Here is a 24,664-nt window from a genome sequence, read left to right on the forward strand (position 1 = left end):
AACTATAGTCTCCAATGATTTCATTTTCTTACTACCCAGGACATAATCTTTCTTATAAAGTCATATTTTCTTGATCATAACTTTCTTAAGAAGTCACAAGTTGGCATAGCAAGGTACATAAATGTAGGTTAAAATAGGGAAGAAGCTTTTTATTTTAAAGTGGGATGAAAAAAAGGTTAGTAAGGATGCATATAGCTTAGAAAATTACACTGAAAAAATAAAATGAAGTTTTATGTGTTTCACTATTTTTGTATTCCTTTGCCCAACTGCTTTTTAATCAACATTATTGAATACAGTAAACATCACCCATTTAAACTGTACAAATTCATGAGTTCTGACAGATATATACATCTGTGAAACCACCGACCACAATCAAGATCCAGAATATTTCCAGCATTCCCAACAGATCCCTCCCTCTGTCTCTGGCCCCAGGCAACCACTGATCCGTTTTTGACCATTATAGATTAGTTTGAATCGTCTATAAACGCACGTATGTACACTCTTGTACTGCTTCTTTCATTTAGCATAATGATTCTGAGATCCATCCATGTGGTTGTGTGCATCATGACTCATTCCTTTTTATTGCTGAGTAGTATTCCGTGGCATGAATACACATTTTGTTTATCCATTCACCAGTTGATGGAATTTGGGTTGTTTCCAGTTTGGGGCTACTGTGAATAAAGCTCTTATGAACATTCACACACAAGACTTTGTGTGTTTATTTCTTTCGGGTAAACACATAGGAGTCAAATTTCTGGGTGGTTCTGTAAGGGTATGCTTAACAACCGTCCAAAGTGATCACGGCATTTTACATTCTCAGCAGCACGGTATGAGCATTTTGGTTGTTCCACATCCTTACCAACACTTAGTCTGCCAGTCTTTCTCATTTTAGCGGTTCTAATGAGTGTGCAGTGGTATCTCACAGCTTTAATTTATATTTACCTGATCACTAATAATGTTGAACATATTTTCATGAGCTCATGGGTCATTCCTATTACTCTTTATGAAGTGTCTGGTTTTTGCTTTTGTTTTCCCCATCTTTTAACTGAGTTGTCTTAATATTGAAGAGTTCTTTATATGAACTAGATATAATTCTTTCTTAGATGTATGCACAGTCGGCCCTCTGTATCCATGGGTTCCCCATCCTCGGATACAACCAACTGTGGATCAAAAGGCCTATGATGGTTGCATCTGTACTGAACATGTACAGACTTTTTTCTTGTCATTATTCCCTAAATAATACAGTATAACAGTTATTTACATAGTGTTTACATTGTATTAGGTATTATAAGTAACCTAGAGATGATTTAAAGTTACGGAGCATGTGGGTAGGTTACATGCAAATACTACATCATTTTATGTAAGGGACTTGAGCATCCTCAGATTTTGGTATCTGCGTAGGGTCCTGGAACCAACCCTCCAGGGATACTGAGAAACGATTGTATTGCAAATACTTTCTCTCATTCTGTGGCTTAACAGTGTCTTTCATATTCTTAACAGTATCTTTCAAAGAGCAAAAGTTTAATTTTGAGAAAGTCCAATTTATTAATTTTTTCTTTTTTAGAGTTTGTGTTTTTTGTGTTCTATCTAAGAAATCTTAGATCACTCAAGGTCATGAAGATTTTTGCCTATTTTCCCTTCTATAAATTTTATGGTTTTAGCTCTTACATTTAGGGCTAAGATCCATTTTGTGTTAATTTTTTGAATGGATTGAGGTAGGAGTTGATGTTCATTTTTTTTCTATATAGATCAAGATACAGATATTTTATTTTGTTGAAAAGATTTTCCTTTCCTCTGAATTGCCTTGACACGTTGAAAATCAATTACCCATAAATGTGTGGGTCTATTTCTGGATTCTTGATTCTGTTCCATTGACCGATATGTCTACTCTTATGTCAATATACTGTTTTCATTACTGTGGCTTTATAGTAAGTCTTAAAATTAGGTTGTATAAGCCTTCCAACTTAGTTCTTTGTTTCAAAGATTCTTTTCAAAAATCTGCACCTGATTTCTTAACCATTTTAATGTGCTCCGAGGATCATTCATTCGTTGCTGAAACACTCATTAAGTACTTACTATACTCTACCTACTAAGCTGGCACTACGCTAGACACGAGGGACACAGTAATAAATAACACAGACGAGTCCTTGTCCTCAAGGAGCTTATAATCCACAGTCTAGCAGGGACAGCACCTTGATCGTGATCCACAGTAAAAAGGAAAAAGTGAGGAAAGAAGTTAGCTTCAGTTGAGAAGAATTTTAGTCAGTTTTATAGATAGCCTTGTATAGACGACATGAAGGAACACTTTATAAGTTGCTCAACCTAACTGGGATTCAGTTTTCTTGTCAGAAACAAAAAAGGTATGTATTATATCTGACAGGATTATTATGACGACTAAAAGAAGAAATGTATATAAATCATTTGGATGTTCAATAAGTGGCAATATTCATTATGACTAATATTAACAATATTAGTAGTAGTAAAAATATATACCCCATCACCCTGCAGTATCACTCATTCTACTCCAACTCTAACCCTAAATACTGAACTTTAATTTTACTTCCATAAGTATTTATTATTAACCTGCTAGTCTCAGGAAATGTCTTATAAGCTTATATCTAAAATAGCTACAATGATTTTAATTTTTTTGAACCAATAGCAGAATTTTAAAAAAGAAGTGCCAAGGATAATTTGGCCAAGGCATCTTTTCATTTTGTAGCCCCAAAGGGATAAAGAATAAATATTCTAAAAAAAATTCAAACAGAAGGTGGGGGAGGAGGAGATGCAGAATAAAACAAAATTTTATGAAGATCTTTGTATATTATGCGTTTTTTAATATCTCAAAATTCTCCAGCCTATTTCTAGTACATCTCATCTTACTGTAAAGTGGGAAATACAAGAGCAGGAACTATCTGCTTAAGAATAGAATCTACTGAAAACAAAACAACAAGAGAAGCTGCACTAGCTCCTGAGTTAAATAAGAAAGAAAAAGTCCCAGCAATTTGGAGCTGAAGGGGGAAGGGGTGGTGAGAAGCAGCCCGCCAGGGAGGTATGTGATGCATATTCATTAATTGAGCTGATAGGGACTAAAAGATCCTTTTAAACAGGAGAAAGTGTTCCACTAGAGGATTGCCAACTAATAAAATGGGCAGGATATGAAAGCGTGACTCGTGTGAACTTGGCGCCTGGTGCCAGAGAGAGTGCATACACAATGCAGCTCCAACACACAGCCTTTCCTTGTAGCACTGAGGGCCCTGGAGACCTCGCCACTTCCACACACATCTACCTGACTTCCTGCCCTGAACCATGTCACAACAGACAGAGCCATATCCACGGAAGTGGTGTTTCTCAGTAGCTCAGTAAGACATTGTGTGGAAGTTTGAACTTTATTAATAACTCAAAGAGCCTTGGATTTAAGAGACACCCTCTGCGGGTGTTTCATGTTGGTTTAAAGTCAGCTCTCTTTTACATACAAGGTAAGGCTTTCAGTCTCTGGTTTGTGCTGGTCTTGCTCTCCTTTGCAGTGACGGAAAATGACTTTTTCTCATTTCTTCACTCTGCCGAATGGGAGGGACTGGTAGTGAGAGGGACATAGCAAATTTCCCAAGTTGGCTAGAATATTTAGTGAGTTAATTCTGGGCTACCGTCTTCCACTTTCCACATGGACTAATGGATGAATGGTAACTAAAACATTACTTTAGAAAATCCAGATAGAATCTCTGAGATGTATATGGTCTTCAGCGCGGCTCATGTTTTAAATGGGACGGTGTGACTTTCAGCTATCAGCTAGCAAGACTGCATGGAATTAAAATGACTCAGAGAAGTCCAACTCAAAGTGCCAGGTCTGCTTTACAGACCTGGGTCTCTGCTATGGGTTTTTCCCTCTGCCAGCCTTTCTCCTTTTGTGGTTTTTCATACAGACCTCACTCGATGCTTCTGCAGCTATTTCAGTGTCCAGAGAGAAATGTGGCCACGTTATGTGCCAACTTTAAACGTACTTTTATCTCACTGCTTTTCTTTCCAGTCAGGTGTTTTATAATAACAAACAGTAACAAAGGCTTTTTTTTATTACTTAAGATATTCAGTGGCTTTTGTCTTCCTAGCGTCAGCAGTAACGTCAGAGGATTGTATCCAAGGAGCTAAATGTGCAGGACCCAGGGTCAGAGCAGCTGAATACACCAACCTCAGAAAACACAGACAATGAATTGCAAATGACACTCAAAACAAAACGAGAAAAAAAACCTTCACACACAAAACTACAAAAGAACTCTACAGACACTGAATTGGCTTTCTGCACACACTGATCCTGCTTAACTGTGTGTGGTAACTCACTGAACGTTTCAGATACTCATGGCCACAAAATACAGACTTTTTTTTTAGTCGGAGGGGAATTACAAAAACAAAAATATTATTTCTTTCCTTCAGGTCTCTCCTTTACTAAAAAAAAAAAAAAAAAAGGAAAAATACGTGCTAAGTGGAGACAGACGCAGCCCTTTCTGTTTCAATCTTCAAACACACTAAAGAGTGGCATTAGCCACCAAGTGATTAGTCTTCCGTTAATTCTGCTGGAGGTTCTACACAAAAGGTGTATTGTTTCAGCTGGGATTCACATCATGAAACAAAACGGTTTGGTAAACCCAATAGAAGTGATAGCCCTTTCATGACACACAGGGTTCAGTACTGTATATTTCAACTTGTTAGCAAGTTAGCAGCACAAGCGGGAAATCAGCCTACGCTGCGGCTGAGGATGAATGGGGAAGGCTAAATTGAGGAGCCGCTGTTTGGATTTTCCCACTGGGAATTATTATGAACTGTCCAGGCATTACATCATCAGGTAAATGGTAGCAGGACAACATGCTTCTTATTTCTTCATGGCCAACCAAACGGCAATATAAAGCTTGAAAAGAAATATATACCCATTATCCGTAATGAGAAATAGGATTCCTTAATTGTCAAGCTATGGTCAATTGCAGCTGATAGCTGGGCACTGAGAAGCTAACTGCATTCCGGTTGTTACCCAAAGGCAATGCAAAAACCTTTGACAGTTTCTTTATGAAACTCCTTGTATTATACTTATTTTTTTCTTTTGAGGAAGATTAGCACTGAGCTAACATCTGCTGCCAATCCTCCTCTTTTTTGCTAAGGAAGACTGGCCCTGAGCTAACATTCGTGCCCACCCTTCTCTATTTTATGTGGGACGCCTGCAACAGCATGGCTTGACAAGTGTTGCGTAGGTCTGCACCTGGGATCTGAACTGGCAAACCCTGGGCCACAAAAGTGGAACGTGCGAACTTAACCACTGCACCACCAGGCCAGCCCCCTCATACTTTAAATCAGAGATGACAAGTCATACTGATGTCATAGATACATATGAAAATAAAACTAATTAAACTTACTAGGATTTGAATGATTTTCAAAAACATTTTAAAAAAAGTTTATAAACAAAATGGGTTTTTTTGCCTGGTCTCCTCTCTACCACCCAACATAAACCCAAGCTCTTTAATACCTGGCACCTCTCCAGCACACCTCTATACCCATACTATACTAAATACCCACACCAAAGTACCAGGACTTTTCCATGCAATGCTTGCTTATATTTCCATACCTGTGAAAAATACTCAGTGTCTTTCAAGACTTGGCCCAGGTCTAGTCTTCAGAAACAACCTACTCCCTAACCTTATGTGACCTTTTCTGCTCTTACTCCTTTAGATTCCACTGTCAGTCTATTACAGAGTTTATCACACTATATTGAATTACCATCTTATTTGTGGTCCCTCCTACTAGACTGTGAACTCCCTGAGGACAGGGCTCTGTCTCATCTCTGTACTTTCAGGTTCCGGCCCCACTGTCTGGTCTATAGTTGATGATCAATAAATGTTATGGATGGATGGATAAATTAAGAGATGGATGACAGAGAAGAAAAACAGAAAGAAGAAAGGAAAATGAATTCAGAAATTGGTGTGACACGAATTGGATGTTTCAGGAGCTATAGGAGCAACTGCAAGGATATAATGGCTCAATGACTATCATCCAGACAATTACTAAGTACATTCTAATACACACTGTGCATCTTCATCTCTATTTCCTTCCCCTCTCTTCCTTTAACCCTGAGTTTTTCTGCTCTTTCTTTCATCTCTCCTGGTTAACAACTTACATTTTATAGGGCTTTTCTCCTTATATTTACCCTGTCATAATTCTGTGACATTTATTCTATGTCCCTTTGTTTGGTCAAGGGAACAAGTTCAGAGAGGTTTTCTCCATGTCTGTTTAAGCCTTAGACATGACAGGGGCACCTGCAAGCACTGCAGAGCTCCACAGGCAACCCTGTGTGTGTGGTAACACTCACATGGTGGCAATGCCCGACCTGGTGAAACATGTGATACTAGTGAGGAAAGAAGAAAGATATAAGTCTTTTATCCAAGTATTTAGAACCAAGTTCAAGAAGGAAATCTTACCCATGGCTTGTTTCCCCATGGCACACTGATACGTGTTTCTTGGGGACTGGTTATGATGAGGGTATGGGATCAGGCCAGCACAAACGCCGAGAAGAGTGAAGGGTTCAATCTCCAAGTGGGTGGTATCTCTATCAAGTTAACAAAGAGTGAGGCATCTTAGGTACCAAGTACTAAAATAAATATCTCTTAAAGGGTATAAAAATATTACTCTCTAAGTCCCCAAGGGGCCTAGGTAACATTTACATAACTTTATATAAACATATATAAAACATATAATAAAACCACAATAACAATAAAATCTGATGCTAGTAACACTGATAAAATAAAAACACACTTAAATTAAACAAATTATTTTTTTCAGTGATAGAAACTTTTATTATTTGTAGAAATACAAGAGAAGGGAGACAGTATGGTATGCCTATATAAAAAATAAAGCATTATTACATACTAACTAATAATAACCATAACTAACTCTTTTAAAGAAATTACTATACTGAGCATATAGAAATGCAGTATCAAAAATATGCACAGCCCTGATGGCCTAGTGGTTAAAAGTTTGGCACTTTGGGTTCAGTTCTCAGGCACTGAACCACACCACTCGTCTGTCAGTAGCCATGCTGTGGCAGCGGCTCACACAGAAGAACCAGAAGAACTTACAACTAGACACAACTACATACTGGAGCTTTGAGGGGGTAAAAAAAGAAGAAAAAGGAGGAAGATTGGCAATAGATGTTAGCTTAGGGCAAATCTTCCCCTGCAAAAAACAAAAATAAAAAAATAATGTGTATATGAATGAGTAGCCTACTTTTCCTCACTCCCCAAGTTATATCAATGAAAAACTTGTATGATCATTTTAGAGAGAGGACTATGTTCCCTTTAAGAACAGTTACGATAGACCTATGGGGACAATGCTGTAACCACTAGCTAAATGTGACTACTGAGCACTTGAAAAGTTACATTAGTATCAACAAAGAACTGAAGTTTGTATTTTACTTAATTTTAACTACTTTACATTTTAAAACTCAAATTTAAATTTAAATAATTCAGTTCAATTATTTAAAACTTTTTAGTTATGTCTGTAATAACTTACATTTGTGAATCTGCTTTTTCAATTGTATGTTATGAAATCAAATCAAGCATTTCTGATGAAAATTTAGCATCCAAACTGAGATGTACTGTAAGTGGGCACCAGATTTTGAAGACTTAATGGGAAAAAAGGTAAAATATCTCAACATTTTTATGTTGATTACATGTTGACACGATATTTTAGATATACTGGTGTAAATAAAATTATCAAAATTAATTTCACCTGTTTCTTTTTACTTTTTTAATGTGGCTACTAGAAAATGTAAAGTTATATAGGTGGCTTACATTACATTTTTATCGGATAGCTCAGCTATAGATACTGGACACAAAGTAAGAATTTACCTAGTAGGTGTTAGAATCTTGGTTACTTTCATAACATATTTTTGCAGAAAACTCAGTTTTGGCTAAATGGTAAAGCAACTCAGATATTTTACTGGGAAAGGGCAGCTACGTTGTTTTAAGCTCTTGCTGAAAGTAACCAATATCACATCCAGGATCTGTGCTCTCCATTGATCCTCTATTCCTTCCTCAAGTGTTTCTGAAGCTTAACTAATAATTTCAATGGTTTACAGCATCTGTAAAGAGAAGTGATTTCCAAGATAACCTAACTCATCACGGAAAATTAGTTGTAATGTACATGGCAAAAGATCACCTACTTACCCAGTTATCTATGTTTTCTTTTTCAGTACACATATATTGAATTGTCCCTAGTTCGGTTAGAGAGGATGCTCTTCATGTGGTTCTAGGTTTGAGGGATACAGTGTGACCTTATGACCTAGTAGAACCCCAATCCTCTCAGATACTTTAGGCCTTTGTCAGCAGAGAAGGGCTCTAAGTTTTGTTTTGTTTTCTTTGTTTAAAGAGAAACAGCTTATAGTGACATTTTATAGCCTAGAATAAAGCAGAGTTTGTTTTAAATATACTGTTTTGTTTAAACATTGGCCAATTTGACACTCCTCATGTAAATAAAAACTACTTTTTCAGATATAAAGACTGGTGTAAGCTGAAAATGAAGAAGGTAAAGACGTAAGTTTCTTCTTTTTTCATGACAACAACATATATAAGATCATATATTATCTAATAATTATTGAAAGTCCAACAGTCTGGATTCTGATTTTACAAAACAGAAAGGAAAATTATTATTATAACTACCATAAGGTTTCTATCCTGAACAGGAAATAGGAATCTTCCTATTCGCTGTGCATAATGGCCTTAAATTTAGCTCAAATTAAGACTAAGTAACCTGTTGCTTGCAATAGTGGAAAAATTGGAAACAACCTAAATATTCATCAAGTTATCAAGGGGACAAGTTAAATAAACTGTGCGTAGTCAGATAATGTTAAGTATTGCTCTTTATTAGCAATTAAAATAACATATTTATATATATAAATATAGATACATAAACTAATATGGAAAAATGTCCAGAATGATAATGTCAATAATAATGTTAAGTTTAAAAATCAAGACACTGAAAATATGTTGCTATTGTCTCACATACTGTGTGAGATCATGTAAGGATACTTGTATTCACTTAGGAAAAAAATCTACAAGAGTACATATCGAACCATTAGCACCTGGTACTTCTGGATGGTGGGGTTTGGTGGGATGGGGAAAGAAGGAGATTCATTCTTTTTCACTTTATTCATTTCTACATTTTAGAAAATGTCATAAGTATGAATTAAATGATACCAAGTCTTGTCTAGTTTTAAAATAAAATCAATCTGATGTATGGGACAGCTTGGTGACTGGGTGACACTGACAGTTATATTCCTTTACAGCAGTAGACAGAATGGAGAAAAACGCCTTCACGAAGCTTCCAGTGGAGGGAGACAGACAATACACAGATACATCAATAAAATTTACCTTTTATAGATTTTATTGCAAGGTAATAAGCAATAAAAAAATGAAGCAGTGAAGAGGGGTGGACACAGGAGAGGTTTCTATTTAAACAGGGTGGTTGTGAACACTCAGTGAGAAGGTGTCACCCGAGTGAAGACCTGAAGGAGAAGGAGTGAGCCGTGCAGGCATGTGAGTGTTCCAGGCAGAGGGAACAGTCAGCACAAAGGTGCTGAGGCAGGAGCATGAGGGGTTCGAAGAGGCCAGTGTGGTTAACCCAGAGGGAGGGAGGAGAGGTAGGAGAGGATGCTGCAGGCATAAGGTGGGGTGGGCAGATGGTGGAGGAACCTGAGTCCACCTAAGGACTTCTGAGGGGGATGGAAAGCCACTGCGGGGTTTGAGAAGTGACGAGACCACTCTGATCTGCTAAGGATAGATTGTATCGAAACAAGTGCAAAAATAGTCAGGAGCCTTTTGCAAGGATCCAGGCAAGCAATGGTAGTGGCCTGGTCTAGGTGGTAGGTGGAGGTGATGAAAAGAGCTCAGATTCCGGGTCTACTCTGAAGGTCCACAGGATATGCTAAGGAATTAGATGGAGGCGCAGAAGAGGAGAGGAGTCAAGGCTGAAACTGAGGGTTTTGGGTGGCATAACAAAAAGGATGGAATTGCTCTTCATGGGGTTACTATACAATAGTTCTCTTTTATACTCGATCTTGAAACGAAGGCCATAAAAATAGTACTTTGAGAGACTTATACCCTTAAGGAATAAAAATTCTGACTTAAAAATATTATTTGCTAAACTATAATATGACAATAATAAAGTGGTATATTTCATCTCGTAGCCAAAAACAGAAAAGTATTTTCTTGACTGAAGACCTAGTTATTCGGTGGTAGTATTAAATTCCCTAACTATTTAACAACATAACTGTGAAAATTCAAACTTCAGGTAAGCGGTACATCAGACAGCAAGTTATACAAATGTTCTCCAATGGATTCCAAATGGGACACAGGTGCTTCCCAAAATAATCACCTTTCTAGAAGAAAATGGTGAACACATTACCTTTTCATGTTCGTACTGCACGTAAGTTCAGACATACCCTTGCAACATAGAATGTAGGGAATTCCTGCACTGACAATGAGAATTCGGATGTCCACTGAAATACAGCTTTACACAGCCTAACTCATTAGTTCAATTTTGGCAGTAATCAAATTTCTTTAAAAAAATATAAACTAAGTGTAAAATGAATAGGAAGGATAATTAAATCTAAAGGTTACTTGTTAGCAGTTTTGTGATACTCTTACATTGGGATAAATGATGGATTATGCTTCCTTATAAAATAGTATATTTCTAACAGCTCTTAATAAGAGATCACACAATTGAAGATGAAACGAAAAGAGAAGAAGGTAGTTTCTATAATCAGAACAGGTTTTAATTATGGTGGTTACGGATCCTACTTACTTATTAATTGTATGTTCATAGAGTGCGATGTTACAATCATTTTCTTCATTTACATCTAAATATTCAACCAGACTCTCATGTAAGAAATCTTCAAAATTCCTGGGAGAACATTGGTGAAACATACATTATTAAAAAGCATTTTACTGCAGTATTTTCTATGCAATAATGGAAAATACTGGCTTTCATTTAGGCCCAAAGCACCCTTCTCTCTGAGAGAGTATCAATACCCTGGGATGCTTGCAACATATTATCCTTGGATCTCAGAGTGATCACAAATCACTGAAATAAAAACAGTAAAACATCTGTGATTCTTGTCATTCTGGTCTCCACTTTTAAAAATATGTTCTATGACTTTAGAAATCCCATATGACGAGAGACCCATAGTGCCTACAACAAAATATGCTTCTCTGACTAGAAACACTTAATAGTGTGTTAATTTACACAAATACCCTGTAATCCTCAAGATCTAAAGTGATAAACATTTTACAATGTCCACGCAAGTTCACATAGAGAATAGGTTTTTAACAGATTGACACATTTGGTAAGGAGGAATTAAGAGACTACAAAATGGAAATATACTTTTTTAAAAAGCTCAGATCAAATAATGTTATGCTGATTAAACATACAAATGGGTGTTAAGGAGATGGAGAAGTTCTGCTTTTGGCCATTTACCTGTAGCCCTGAGCCAGCTCTTCCATATGCTTATTTGTGACCGCAGGCTTCTGTTTCTTAACAATTATGTAGGGTCTGGAATGGAAAAAAATATCAAATTCATAGTAGTTCAACAGAAGAATTAAGTTGGCAAGTAAGTTTACTGTAGTGAAATGAGGAAAGCTGTAGATATAATCACATTTATTTCTGGATTGCTTGAGGACACCAGGTATTTTCTGCATGTGAGTGCACAGAGGCCTATTTTCTCTATTCTCACATATATAGACACACACACACACACACACCAGCCCATGCGTGTATGTGTGTACACACAGTACTTCCTCGAAGCATCTTAGGAAACACTTGGTTTTGCACGAAAAAGCAACAGAAAAATGATACGCAATAAAGTCTAGAAAGGAAACAAAACCTTTAATGTCGTCTTTTAAAAACCTGTATAAATGTATCACAGCAAAAGCATCTCCTGATCTCATACTGGGAATACGTGGTCCACTATCCATGGAGTCAGCGGGCGGAGAAGAACTGTCACTGAGGATAACAATGGCATTTTGTAGTGAGGATCTGATGAGGATCAGCTGTTTAGAGCAGTTTGCTTTAGGACAAACATCACTGGGCTACACCAGCAGGTCACCGAAAGCTGCACACAACCAGAAAGAGTGGCTATACATTCGCAGTGAATACAGCGTTTTTCCTTTGTGATTTCTGGCGATGTAACAGGTGTAAGGTAGAGAGCGTTTGGTCTACACGTTCTGGTAGATTAACCTGTAACTGTCAGTGGTGATTTGCCTCTGAGGGCTTCACCACCACGAGGAAACACCGACACAAAGGATGGTATGCGGCACTGAAACGTCAAGGGCTGTTGCTATTTGGATAAGCTGCTCTTACAGAGAGGAGCAAGTAACCACCAGACACTTGTGCGCTCTACCCGAAAGACCAAATAACTATTTGAGGACTAATGAGCACTTTTAAACAGTTAAGGAGAGGAGCTGCACAATTACAAAAGGGGAATACAAGTTGCTGAAAAATGAACTGGGGAACTTTTCATGGAAATCAACATTACCTCGAAATACCGGCTGCTTCTTGGTAGCAGGGCAACACTGCTGCCTCCTTCGAGGCCTGCAGCCTGGTCCAGGGTAAGGGACTCAGAAGCGATGACAGAAACAGGAGTAGGAGAGGGAGGCAAACCCACGGAGCTGCCTCAGTTACCTTCTACTTTACTCAATAAATTCTACCAATTTTTCCTGCCAGACCTACGTTACACCATTATAAAATTACTCCTAAAAAAGAATTAGTTTTCTTTTAGACTCTGCCATATTATATTGGATATAACGAAAGAGAAAAATCCTGAAAAAGAGTAACCTAGAAAATGTCATTGTCTTTCCCACCCGTAATGTGTGCCGCGCACCCTACAAGGCACTTACCACACCTTTTATCAATTAGTTCTCAGGACAGTCCTAGCGAGGCATTGTTATTCACATTTTTACAGCCAAGGGCACCAAGGCTCAGAGACTTCAGTAAACTCAGAGGCACACAAGTCAATGTGGGAAGTTCAGATTCAAACACAGGTATATCATCAGTTAGGGTTCTTTGGTTGCAAAGAATAGAAACCAATTCCGGCTAACTTAAGCAAAAGTGGAATTTACTAGAAAATAATAATTAATAAATTAAAAAGGAATTTACCGAAAGCATAAGCATTTACTAGAAGGATAAGAATCACAGAAAAAGGTGAACTGCTCAGCCTCAGAACGAAAAGGAACTAGAAGAGTCCCAAGGATCCAGGAGGGGAGGAGTAATGGGCAGTCTCTCGCATGCCTGGCTGTCAGGATGAATCAGTTCCAACCACTTCTTCCTTTGAGTTACTCTATTTGGGATTCAAATTCTCTGAGGAGAGAGTATGACTGGCCTAGCTTGGGTCATATGCCTGACCCTTGGCTGCGCAGGAGAGGGCACCTGACTGACCGTCCCAAGAAGACTGCCCGTGGGGAGGGGCTGTCCCCAAAGGAAAATGAGGAGGGTAATTGGAAGGAGGGGATGCTGGACAGACATGAACGGTGGCAGTCTACTCACCCAGTCCTGATAGGCTCTCAAGTCCAAGCTCTGTCCACTACTCTAACTACTGCTGGCTCAGGAACCTGTGCCCTAACCGCACCAAAGTCTATAAAAAACAACTACAGCGAAACAAGCACAGGCTTATGAAACAAGGTAACGCCCTCAGCTAATGTCCCTGCATATCCCCAAAAGACCAGACACATAGCTTTGTACCCCTACTTCCCAGACAGCACCTGAGCTTAATAAGCCCTTAATATTTCCTGAGTGACCAAAAGGCATCTACTTTTCTATTGGGTCTAATGTCATTTTATTTCTTCATGCCTCCACATTTTTATTCTTGCCATTCCTCAGCCTATCTCCTTTCCTCCTTCATCCAAGTAACACAATCCTACTCATCCTTTAAAATTCAGTTCACAGCAACGGGATATAATGGGTAAAATCATGACTGTTGGAGTCAAATGAATTCTAACAACTTTCAAGTAAAAAACAGACTCCACCACTATCTAGCTTGGGGTAAGTTACCTGGTCTCACTAAACTCCAGTTCCTCATTTGTTAAATGAAAATAATAATCCAGCCTCATAGGACTGAATGTAGTTAGAGCCTTACACACAGTACACCTATTAAAAAAATAATGGCTAGCATTTATTACTAGCATAGTCAGTTGTTATTAGCAATTCTTTCTGCTTTCACCAGCAGACTGAGCACTCTGCAGGCAGAGACTGACTCCCATTAATCTTTGAATCCTTAGTACTCAGTATGCATATTCATGAGGTGTTTGCTAACTGAATTAAATTTATCTTAACAATGAAAGAGGTTAAAGCAGATTCAAAAATAAAAACAAGTCTATTTCTTTCAAAAGTAAACATAAAGAGACTCTTAAAACCTCTTTTTAGAACTTATACCTGCACAGCCTTCCTCCATCAGAGGAAATATAAACACATCGATCTGTAAGATTTGTTGAGATGGACACAAATTCATTGATATATCCTGCTCTTCGCATCAGTCGAAATGTATTCACTAGCTTCTTATGGTCTCGAATGACACCCAGGATGTTACCTAAGCAGAAAGAAGAAAGAATATTTCTCACAGGAATAAAGAATATATTTAATTGGATTTAAAATATCCACCCAATAAAAATGATAACCAGCATTAAGTAATAATTTAAAAATACTGTTATTTCCACCCGCAGCCAGCCCACAAGGCTGTAGGGAAGCTAACACAGTGGAGTGGATAAGGGTGGTCTGAGGGACCTGAGGCTAGGGCCAGCCCCACCACATGCTAGCTGAGTCACACTGGAAGAGCTGGCCTCATTTTCCTCATCTGTCAGCACCATGATGGAGGCATGAACTCGCAGTCCAGACCTCCTGGGTTTGAACACTGGCCCTATCACCTCCAAAGGGTCAATGTGAGGATTAAACGAGTTGATCTTATGTAAAGCACTTAGAACTCTGCCTAGCACCTAGTAAATGCTATGATTAAACTACTCCTGCTGTCATCATCATCTGTGAAATGAGCAAAATGGACTTTGCCTCCCAGGGATAACGGGAGGATTCAGAGGTATCAGGTGAAAGTGCAGAGTCAGGGCTCATGTAGCATTAGCCACAGGGATTCACTGAACGAGGCAGTCAGTGAATGGCCCTGCTTTCCTTCTCACCAGCCCACGCAGTGAAGGAGTCATACCTCCCAGAGAAGGAGGAAGAGGGGGAAGAGGTGGGAGCTCAGTGGTCAGGACGAGCACACTGCGGAGGAACAGGCACCAGACCACCAACCACAGGCAGGAAGGACGAGGCACACTTGCTGTTGAGTGTCCGGAGGACTTAAAGCCCATGGGGAGGAGTATGTGAAGGAAGATCTGGAGCAGGAGCCGAAGGAGAGGGACGCTCTAGCCACAGGCTGTTGACAATCAAGCACTGAGTGGCTGAATACGTCAACTCACTGCCAGGGTGGATCTGATGATTTTTGCAAAATGCTTCACATATTTAACTTGAACTTAAAGACACCATCTTGAGCCTTATTCTGCTGTGGAGATTCTGGCAGTTGCACAAGGGTGTAAAGCAGCCAATCTCTGCAATGTTACCCTCTAGCTCTGACAGCTGTATCCTCTCAGAACCTGGATGACCCAGCCAATGGAATAACTGTTTCTGTTACCATTTTTCCTACCTTTAAATTAAGGTCAACCTGGGCCCAGAATTAAAGTATATTTGTGCTTTAAACACATGGATAATAATTGATTTCCTCCCCCTCCCCCACAGACTGTTTAGGATCAACATGTCTCCATAATGTACTCACCATTGAGGAAGACAAGAAACACATTTGGGTAAGAGAGCTCTTCCCCACATAATAAATTCACATCTTCTACGCCCAGGTTACTGGCTAATTTAACAATGGGTCCATCTTCCATGTCAGTCGTGATGTGTGTCATAAGGGCCAAGTTTTTCACCAAACCACACGCCTAAAAAAATGAAAGATAGTCATTTCTAAGAATGAACATTAGTAAAACAAAGTACAGTTTGTGTCTGAAAATAACTCACCACTTTGCTGGCGGCAATGTAAAGCAGTACAATCTTGTAGGTGACGCTTTGGCGACTCACACAAAAGCCTTAAAATGTAAATTCCCTTTAACCTAGAGCAATTTATCCTAAGGTAACAAGCAAGGGTATAAACATAGACAGGCACAGAAATGCCCGGCACAGCACTATTTGAAATGGCAAATAATGATGGCCTCATAAATGTCTCCCCAAAGAAACTGACTACATAAATTTCTATTCCCAGACAACAGAACATCACAGTCATTAAGATGACATTGTACAAAAACAGTAAAGGAAAACATTGATAAATGTGGATACATAAAAATATAAAACTTCTGGCCTGAAATGAGAGACAGTCTACAAAATAACTGGCCAGGACTCTGTAAAGCTTCTTGGTCATAAAAGGCGAAAAAGGACTGAAGAACTGCTCCAGATTAAGAGACTACGGAGACTTGACAACTGAAAGCGATGTGTAATCCTGGATCAGAAAAAAGACATAATGGGACAACTGGCAAAATCTGTAAGGTCTATAGATTCTAGCACTGTTATCAATGTTAACTTCACGAGGTTGATAACTATGCTATGGTTATGTAAGATGTTCACATTTGAGAAATCTCGGTGAAGGATTATGGAAATTTTTCGTACTATCTTTGCAACTTTTTTGTATGTTTGAAATTATTTCAAAATGAAAAGGAAATAAAAAAACATTTTTAAACTTCTATACAACCCAAAAAAAATCTAAAACAAAAATATAAACAAAGATGTAACAGAGTGAATAGAAAAAAACACTTGAGACACATGTGGCATGTAAAGATTATATCTCCAATTCTTAAAAATCATGCTATAGTGATGCACAAAATAGGTACTTTATCGAGGTCAGGTGAAGCAATCTCTGGGAAATTTAGTGTCCCAAAGCTTAAGGTATATTAGTTATGCAAATTTGACTAGCTGTATAATTTTAGTGTGAATTTCCGTACAGTTCAAGAAAAATCAGGAAAAGAATGATAATTTCTAAAAATCCTAACTCTGCATGGACTCCCATTTTTCACCTCTCCTGAGTCATAACAAACTCCTACACTTTGGAACTTCTACCTTTTACTGTCATAATTAACATATTTATTCATTCAGCATATATTTATGGGGCCTCTACTTTGAACAAGGCTCTGTGCTAGGAGCTTGGGCTATAATGGTGGACCTAACAAGGTTCCTTCCTCTGGAAGTTTAAAATTTAGAACAAATAAAATCAAGTGAAACCAACACTGGGGCCGTGACACAGGAAGTAGTGGCTGCCATGGAAGGATGCTATTGAAACTCCTCAGTTTAATGTTTAGGTAATTGTTTGTGTTTCCTATATAAGTGAGTTGGAATCCACTTCAGATCTTAGCGTGCTCCCAGTTGGCTGCAGGTGCAACTATGCTGTCCTCTAAGCACACCTAAAGATGATAAGGAGTCGCTTAAAAAGAGCTCCTCGTGGGCAAAGGTGATGGGTCTGTCAATTTTCCTTCACATTCTTATCCCCTATTCCTTGCGTGGTTTGATTCTTGAGATAAACTAATAGAATATTTGGACCATATTTCTATTTAGGTAAGATACTACACCAAATGTTTCTGTAGGTCTGGTTTTGGAATGCTACTGATGTCGTTCTGACAGGCTGCATCAAGATTCCTCTGCCAGATAAGTGGGTGACCCGAAAGAGGATATGGCCTGGGGGAATGGGAGCAGAAGCAGACATCACCATTGGTATTACTTCTGATGTAGCACAGACTCCTCAGGTACCTTACCTCTCCTTCAGGAGTGTCCGAAGGACAGAGCATTCCCCACTGAGATGGCTGGAGGGATCGAGGACCACTCACTTTTCTTGTTTTTTCAAACTGGGAAGAGATTCTTGTCATCATGCCCAGTGCAGATATATATGACAAACGAGACAGCACTTGAGTCACACCCTGGCGGTCCATTTTAAATCTCTTGAGAGACCAATTTCCCTGCAGAGAGAGGAAAGACATAAGACTATCCCTAACCCATTCACATGGTGACTGATACTTGCAGTCACTCTGAGAAATTCTTCATAGGAACTGCTTGTTTGTGAAATTAGAGCCATGACGTATATTCAGAAATCAAAATGCCACAATTAAAATTAAAATTTAGCCAGATCATTCGCTGAGGTTTTCCAGGAATTTAATGAATATCTATGTCAGCAACCATCTCAGAATGCTCTGATGTATCAACCATATCACATCAGAGCAGTAATATTCTGAAAAACAAATTATATCCTGAACAAGCCAGTTCAACCAGAGATTTCCAATGGAAGCAATCAGCCAACTAATAGAACACTAGCAATTTCTTTACACATTTAAGGTAAAACTAGCCTGAAGCTCAAAGAGAGAATTTCATATTGGAATGTGCCATTATTTGGATGTCTTCCAAAATTACTCTGAATTAGAGGAAAATATAGCAACAGAAAAACAACTCTAGGGGCCGGCCCCATGGCTGAGTGGTTAAGTTCGTATGCTCGGCTTCGGCAGCCCAGGGTTTTGCAGGTTTGGATCCTGGGCGCGGACATGGCACCGCTCATCGGGCCATACTGAGGCGGCATCCCACATGCGACAGCTAGAAGGACCCACAACTAAAAATATACAACTATGTACCAGGGGGCTTTGGAGAGAAAAAGGAAAAATAAAATCTTAAAAAAAAAAAAAAAGAGAAGAAAAACAACTCTAACAGTAATTATCAGGGATAACGAATAAATTGTAGGCTTCTTAAAGCTAAAAACTACATATATATTCATATTAAGAAACAGTATATATCCTGTGGCTATCACGTCAATCTTAAAATAGATTCATATGAAATAAATCTTGAACATCAAATTTACTTTATCTCCTACGCATTAAATATATTGTATTACATCAAGTACATTATTTTATAGTTGTATTAATTGCACACATTACATATTCTCAAGGATAGTTTAAAGATTAAGGTTAGGAACTATTAAATTTTCAACTCATGGTAATATGAATTAACCATAGAAAATAGTACGCATAAAAAGGCAAAGCAGAAAATTAAATGTCAAAAAAACAATTCATTCAATAATTTTTCTGATTTAAAAGAGAAAAAATTACATCTGCTAAACAGTGGCTCTTCATTTTTCTTTTGAGAATCTGATGAAAGCTGTGACTGTTCTCTTGAGAGAAATGCACATAGGACCATGAATATAAAATTTTACATTCCATTTCAGGGGAGAACTCGTGAACCCCAGGTTAAAAACCCTTATAGCAAAAAAACTGCTAGGGTTTTAGAAGCAGATAAGGTAGCCTGTTTGAATTGAAATATGTGACTTTGGGGGAGCTTCCTCACAAATTAAAGTTTAATTATTATTACTGTGAAGATCTATCACTTCAGAAACTTGAGTTTTTGATAACATGGAAAAGAGCTAAATTCTAGGGAGAAACTCTATCCATTACAAAGCAAAGAGACAGAGCAAACACATTTATTCCACAAGTTAACATCTTCTTACATTGCTTATTAACTCCTCTTATGCCTTGAATGCGAATGAACCTAGTAAACTGACTCATGCCCAGAGGGTAAAAATATGTAAGGTAAATAAATATTCAGAGCTAAGCTAAGGCAGCAGCTGTTGCCGGATAGGAAGGAGATGGGGAGTGAAGCCAAGGTGTTCGGTGAGAGAACTTGTTCCAGTCTTTTGCAGGAGCATTACAGAGGAGAGAGAAGAGGAACAGACAAGGGGTCTAAAACTGCTCCTCTGAGAAAATTTATTTGTTGAAAATATTCTACTAATGGCAACACACAGAATTTTAGGAGCTGATCTTTCTCTGGTTGCCTACAGATTGGGGTACACCTGCAACAAGGCTACTACTGATTTTCCTAATAAGTAGTCTTCTCCAGGAGGTAAAGCAGTGTCACTTAGGGGCAAGAGAACAACTTAGTTATTACGACCTGAAAATCATGGGTCAGAAAGTAAGAGAAAGTAATTCTAACAGAAATGTGTTCAAGTGCTCTTCGGAGGCTGCTCTTCAAATATGGAGGGATCTACTTTCAGACACATTTGGGCCGCAAGAGCTTAATGTGCCTAAGCAGGCACAAAGGCCTGGTTCACTTCGAGTTTAGACGTAGCTGTCACTGCAAGGGCTGCTCACAGAGACCCACCGCAAATTTCTAAAAGTCAAGTTTGCAGCGAGTCGGCCACTAATTCTTCCATTGTTAAGGGAATCAACGTGCTACACTATACTATTCCTTTGTTGGGGAAAAATCCCATCCATAAAACTAATTTTATGTCTGGCATACAATAGAGGAGCCAGACTTCATCAGATAGACCTATAGTTGGTACGCTCTAAGAAAGGGAGCAAAAACCTATCTGATGACCCTTTATGAACAGCCAGAGGCCTTCAATACACAGCAGCTGTGGGGCCTGAATTCATCGCTCACGTGAGGAACAGCTGACAGCCCTTTGAGGAATATAACCCTACAATGAAATGAAACATTCTGTACTGTTTTGAACAAAAGCTGACATTAATAAACCTATTTGTAATATGTCAGTTTTATTACAGGAAAAAAAACAGGGAAAAGGATCCATTAAAAGAATGGCTATTAATGATTATAAGGGTATCTATTTTCGTACTGCCTCATGTAACAGGAACTATAATTTGGCAAAAAAGTTATATATTAACAAAATTCCTACTGATAATATTTAAACCATACACTATCTTTCAAGGTAGAAAATTTGTGACTCGTAAGCATCCCTTTAAAAATATGTATATATATTTCACCTACATTCTCAAAGTACTTTTAGTTTCTATTCCATTGAATAGGTTTACAAATAAGTTACAAAACCCCGAACAAATGACTGAAGACTCACAGTGGAAATGGCGTTCACCATGCCATTTGTAATCTGGTCTTGACGCATGTGTTTCACAACATCAAACTGGGCTGCTCTTTGCTTAGGAATCACCTGGTCTGCAATCTTCTTCATTTCAGAATTAAATTTTTTAAACAAATCTTCAAAAAGAAGAGATAAAAGCTAAAAAAAAAAAAGTATATGGTAAACTTCCAAAATGCATTAGTAACCTATTCAATAAACTTCGTCTTCATTAAACTGTTAAAGAAAACATTAAGAAACTGCTTAAAACTGAAAAAAGTATTTAAAAATTCAATATGATAAATACGTAGAAGATTTCTAGGTGCTTATCGCTATACTAGGCGTTGGGAATGAGAGCAAAGATGATGACATAATCCCTGTATTCAAAGACAGTTAATTTAAAACAGTCACTCCTAGACTTTGAGATTTCATTGACCAGTGACCTAACTTTCAATTTTACAAAGAAAGATTATTAAAACTCAAAAAGTGGGGTGGGGAGAATTACCATTAAAAAGTCTGACAACACCAAGGATGGATGCCATCTGGACCTTCTTAGATCATGGGGAAAAATGCAAATTGGTACAACCACTAACAAAACAGTTTGCCATCATCTACCCATCCCTATGCCTGGCAGTCCCGCTCTTACTGTGTCCCCTGTAGCAGTGGTTCTCAAACATTAGCATGCACGGTAACCATGCTGAGGGATTGTTAAGACAAACTGCTGGCCTTACCCTTACAGTATCTGATTAAACAGGTCTAGAGCAGAGCCCAAGAATTTTCATTTCTAACAAGTTCCCAGGAGATGCCAGTGCTGCTGGGGGGTGGTGGGAGGGGCACCTTGAGTATCACTGCCCTACAGAAACACGCCTTTATGAGCACCAGGATACGTACACAAGATGTTCATAGCAGCACTATTTGTATCAGCTAAAAACTGGAAACCATACAAATAATATTCAGCTAGACAATTTGTAGCATACTCAAATAATGGAACACTATAAAGTGATGAAAATGAACAAAAGATAACTAACCACAAAATCATGGCTAAATCTTAAAAACATAACATTAAGTGAAAGAAGCCAGACACAAAAGAAAATATATGAGACGATTTCATTTATATAAAGTTCAAAGACCTGCACAACTAAGCTATATTTTTAGAAAGGCATAATTAGGAGGCAAAATTCTAAGGAAAAGCAAAGACTCGAATACCATAAAAATCCAGTTAGGGATGAGACCGTGGAGGGGAAGAATTATGATCAAGCAGAGGCATGCTGTGGGTGGTGCACTTCTAGAGTATTAAAGTGATTTCATTTCCTGACCTAAGTGCTATTTACAAAGGTATTTATTTCACAACAATTTAAGCTGAAATTTACGTTTTATGCGCTTTTCTGCATTATGTAATATTTCTCAATAAAAACTTTGTAAAATAAAATACTCCTCACCAATTACTCTGACATCATCTCATTTTAAAAAGGACATTTCAACATCAAAGAACGGCAAAGCAAATACTCTCAGAAGAAAAACAACGAAAGTAAATACAATTTTCTTGATGAAATTCATATCATCCACCCTTACTCATTACTCTCCAGACCAGTGAAAAGTGGACCACAGCCTCACACCAATCTTCAGACCAGTGCCCAGGCACCACAAGCCTAAATACGCAGAGAAAGATATAAACACAATAAAGACCAAAATAAAGTGTGAAACAAGATAGTTCAGCCTATGCAAAAAAAAAAAAAAAAATCAAAGTGCTTAAGCCCCTACACTAAGATTATTGGGAAAGGATTAATCAATGATTTCATGGAACAGATGAACAGCAGAGATGGAAGGAAGGCTAGAAATGAAAGGGAGTAGAGAGTTAAGAAAGATTTGCAAGTTCCATTTCCACTTAGGACGGAGAAAGCCACAAGACAACATCCCTTCCAATCTAATAATAATTTTAAAAAAAAGATGAATTATCTAAAAAATCATAAATTTCTTCACTCTAACAGAGGTAAAATTGCAAGGCAACCAGGTGAACTGAATTACAAACGGTGACAAGCCTCTCCAAGGAGAGATGGGACACATGACCGAGTAAAGGCCTGCCAAAAAGAAGAAATCATTTAAAATTTTAAGGACTTCTTAAAGGCCAAGTGTAGGCTAGCATGAAAGCTACGAATCTTTTGGAGTCCCAGACACAAGACGATCTACATTCGCTAACAAGTTCTTTTCTGTTAGTGCTCATGAAAGACTAGAGTAAGGCAGAAGACCTGAGAAAGACCTCTTTGTTGGAACAAGCAACAGAAAACCCTATCTACTTCCCTAGACTTTCTCTCACATGATGCAACACCTTTAAGCCACTGGAGAAGGGTCAGGATACCCTCCTGGTGATGGTCCCAGGCAAGGGTAACCTGCACTGAGAGAAGGAAGAAGCAAAAGCTGTCTGTCCCTCAGGATGGAGGAACTCCCCCTGCTCCCACCATAAGCCCTGCACCCAGTAACAGGCAACAGCAGTCCACAGCTGGAGGAAAGCCAGCAAACCCTCTGGCCCCTGATTCCAGGAAAATGTACAAGGCCAGACAGAAGCAGAGAAGTCAAAACATCCGTCCCTGAGGGAGGAGCAGGACACCCGCTTGGGCCAAAGACCCTGCACTGACACAAAGCAAGGGCAGAGTACCACAGGGAAGGCCAGCAAACAAAGCTTTCCTATATAAAATCAGGGCAAAGGAGAGAATGCCTCCTCTCACCACTCCTATTCAACACTGTACTGGGGGTACCATTCACCGCAATGGGGCAAGACAAAGAAAGAAAAGACGTAAGTATTGAAAAGGAAGAAATAAATCTGTCATTACTTACAGATAACATGTTTGTCCACATAGAAAATACCAAAGAATCTAAATCAAAACCCTACTAGAACCAATAAGAGAGTTTATCACGCTTGCAAGATACAAGGTCAGTATACAAAAAGCAATTGTATTTAAAACATTACTGAGAGAAATCAAAGAGAATCTCAATAGGAGAGATATACTATGTTCATGGATTAGAAGACTCAGTATTATTAGATGCCAATTCTCCCAAATTGATCTGTAAATTCATATGCAATCCCAATAAGAAACTACCAGCCATTTTTTTAAAATGGAGATGGTAATTCTAAAATTTAAGTAAGAATGTTAAAATTCCTAAGTTTACAATGACAGAAAATGAAAAAAAAAAAACCTTCACTATTCACCTCTGGAGGAAACTAGAGAGCTAAATCAATATTCTGCAAAATGGCTTAAAAAAAAAATCTAGCAAGCATTTATCCTGCTTTTGCCATATAAATTATGTCTCAGGGTAACCAAAGAGATGATAATGAAAATATTCTTTATTGAAAAATTCCAGCTAAAAAATGCAGAAAGAATGAAACTACTAGAATATCAGTACTTTGCATGCCTTTAATAATCTTAAATAACCAATAAAGGAATGATCATCAGCCGCTAAATGAAACCATCAGGAGAAAAACTGATGGGGAACTTTACAAAGGATGAATCAGGGCCCCACACACCTAAACCCAGTGATCAATTCCAGTGGCACAAAAAGCAGATATGACCAGACCTTCTTCCTGATAGGATACAACAGAAACTATACACCACCACTGATGACGTATTCCAGGCAAAAGAAAAAAATCAACCTGAAAAGGATGTAGCCCCTGAATTTAACTCCCAGTTTACAAGAAATTTAGAGGAGAGAGGACTA

At 38.3% G+C, this 24,664-nt stretch overlaps 1 protein-coding gene across 6 annotated transcripts in view; it reads right to left on the reverse strand.

The window, feature by feature from the left end:
• POLR3B (RNA polymerase III subunit B) overlaps positions 1-24,664 on the reverse strand; it is a 149,010-nt gene that overhangs the window by 72,699 nt on the left and 51,647 nt on the right. For all 6 annotated transcript variants that reach the window (XR_006886174.1, XR_006886175.1, XR_006886176.1 and 3 more), the window contains 7 exons: positions 20,954-21,115; positions 17,865-18,065; positions 15,845-16,007; positions 14,458-14,611; positions 11,509-11,583; positions 10,837-10,935; positions 6,456-6,583 (listed from right to left, as the gene is read on the reverse strand). Coding sequence is in view for 3 of the 6 variants with exons in the window: in XM_046646478.1 (XP_046502434.1) it covers positions 6,456-6,583; positions 10,837-10,935; positions 11,509-11,583; positions 14,458-14,611; positions 15,845-16,007; positions 17,865-18,065; positions 20,954-21,115 (982 nt within the window). In the remaining 3 variants the exon portion in view is untranslated. The remainder of the gene's footprint in view (positions 1-6,455; positions 6,584-10,836; positions 10,936-11,508; positions 11,584-14,457; positions 14,612-15,844; positions 16,008-17,864; positions 18,066-20,953; positions 21,116-24,664) is intronic.

Source organism: Equus quagga, chromosome 19 (genome assembly GCF_021613505.1).
Source record: "Equus quagga isolate Etosha38 chromosome 19, UCLA_HA_Equagga_1.0, whole genome shotgun sequence".
NCBI lineage: Eukaryota > Metazoa > Chordata > Mammalia > Perissodactyla > Equidae > Equus > Equus quagga.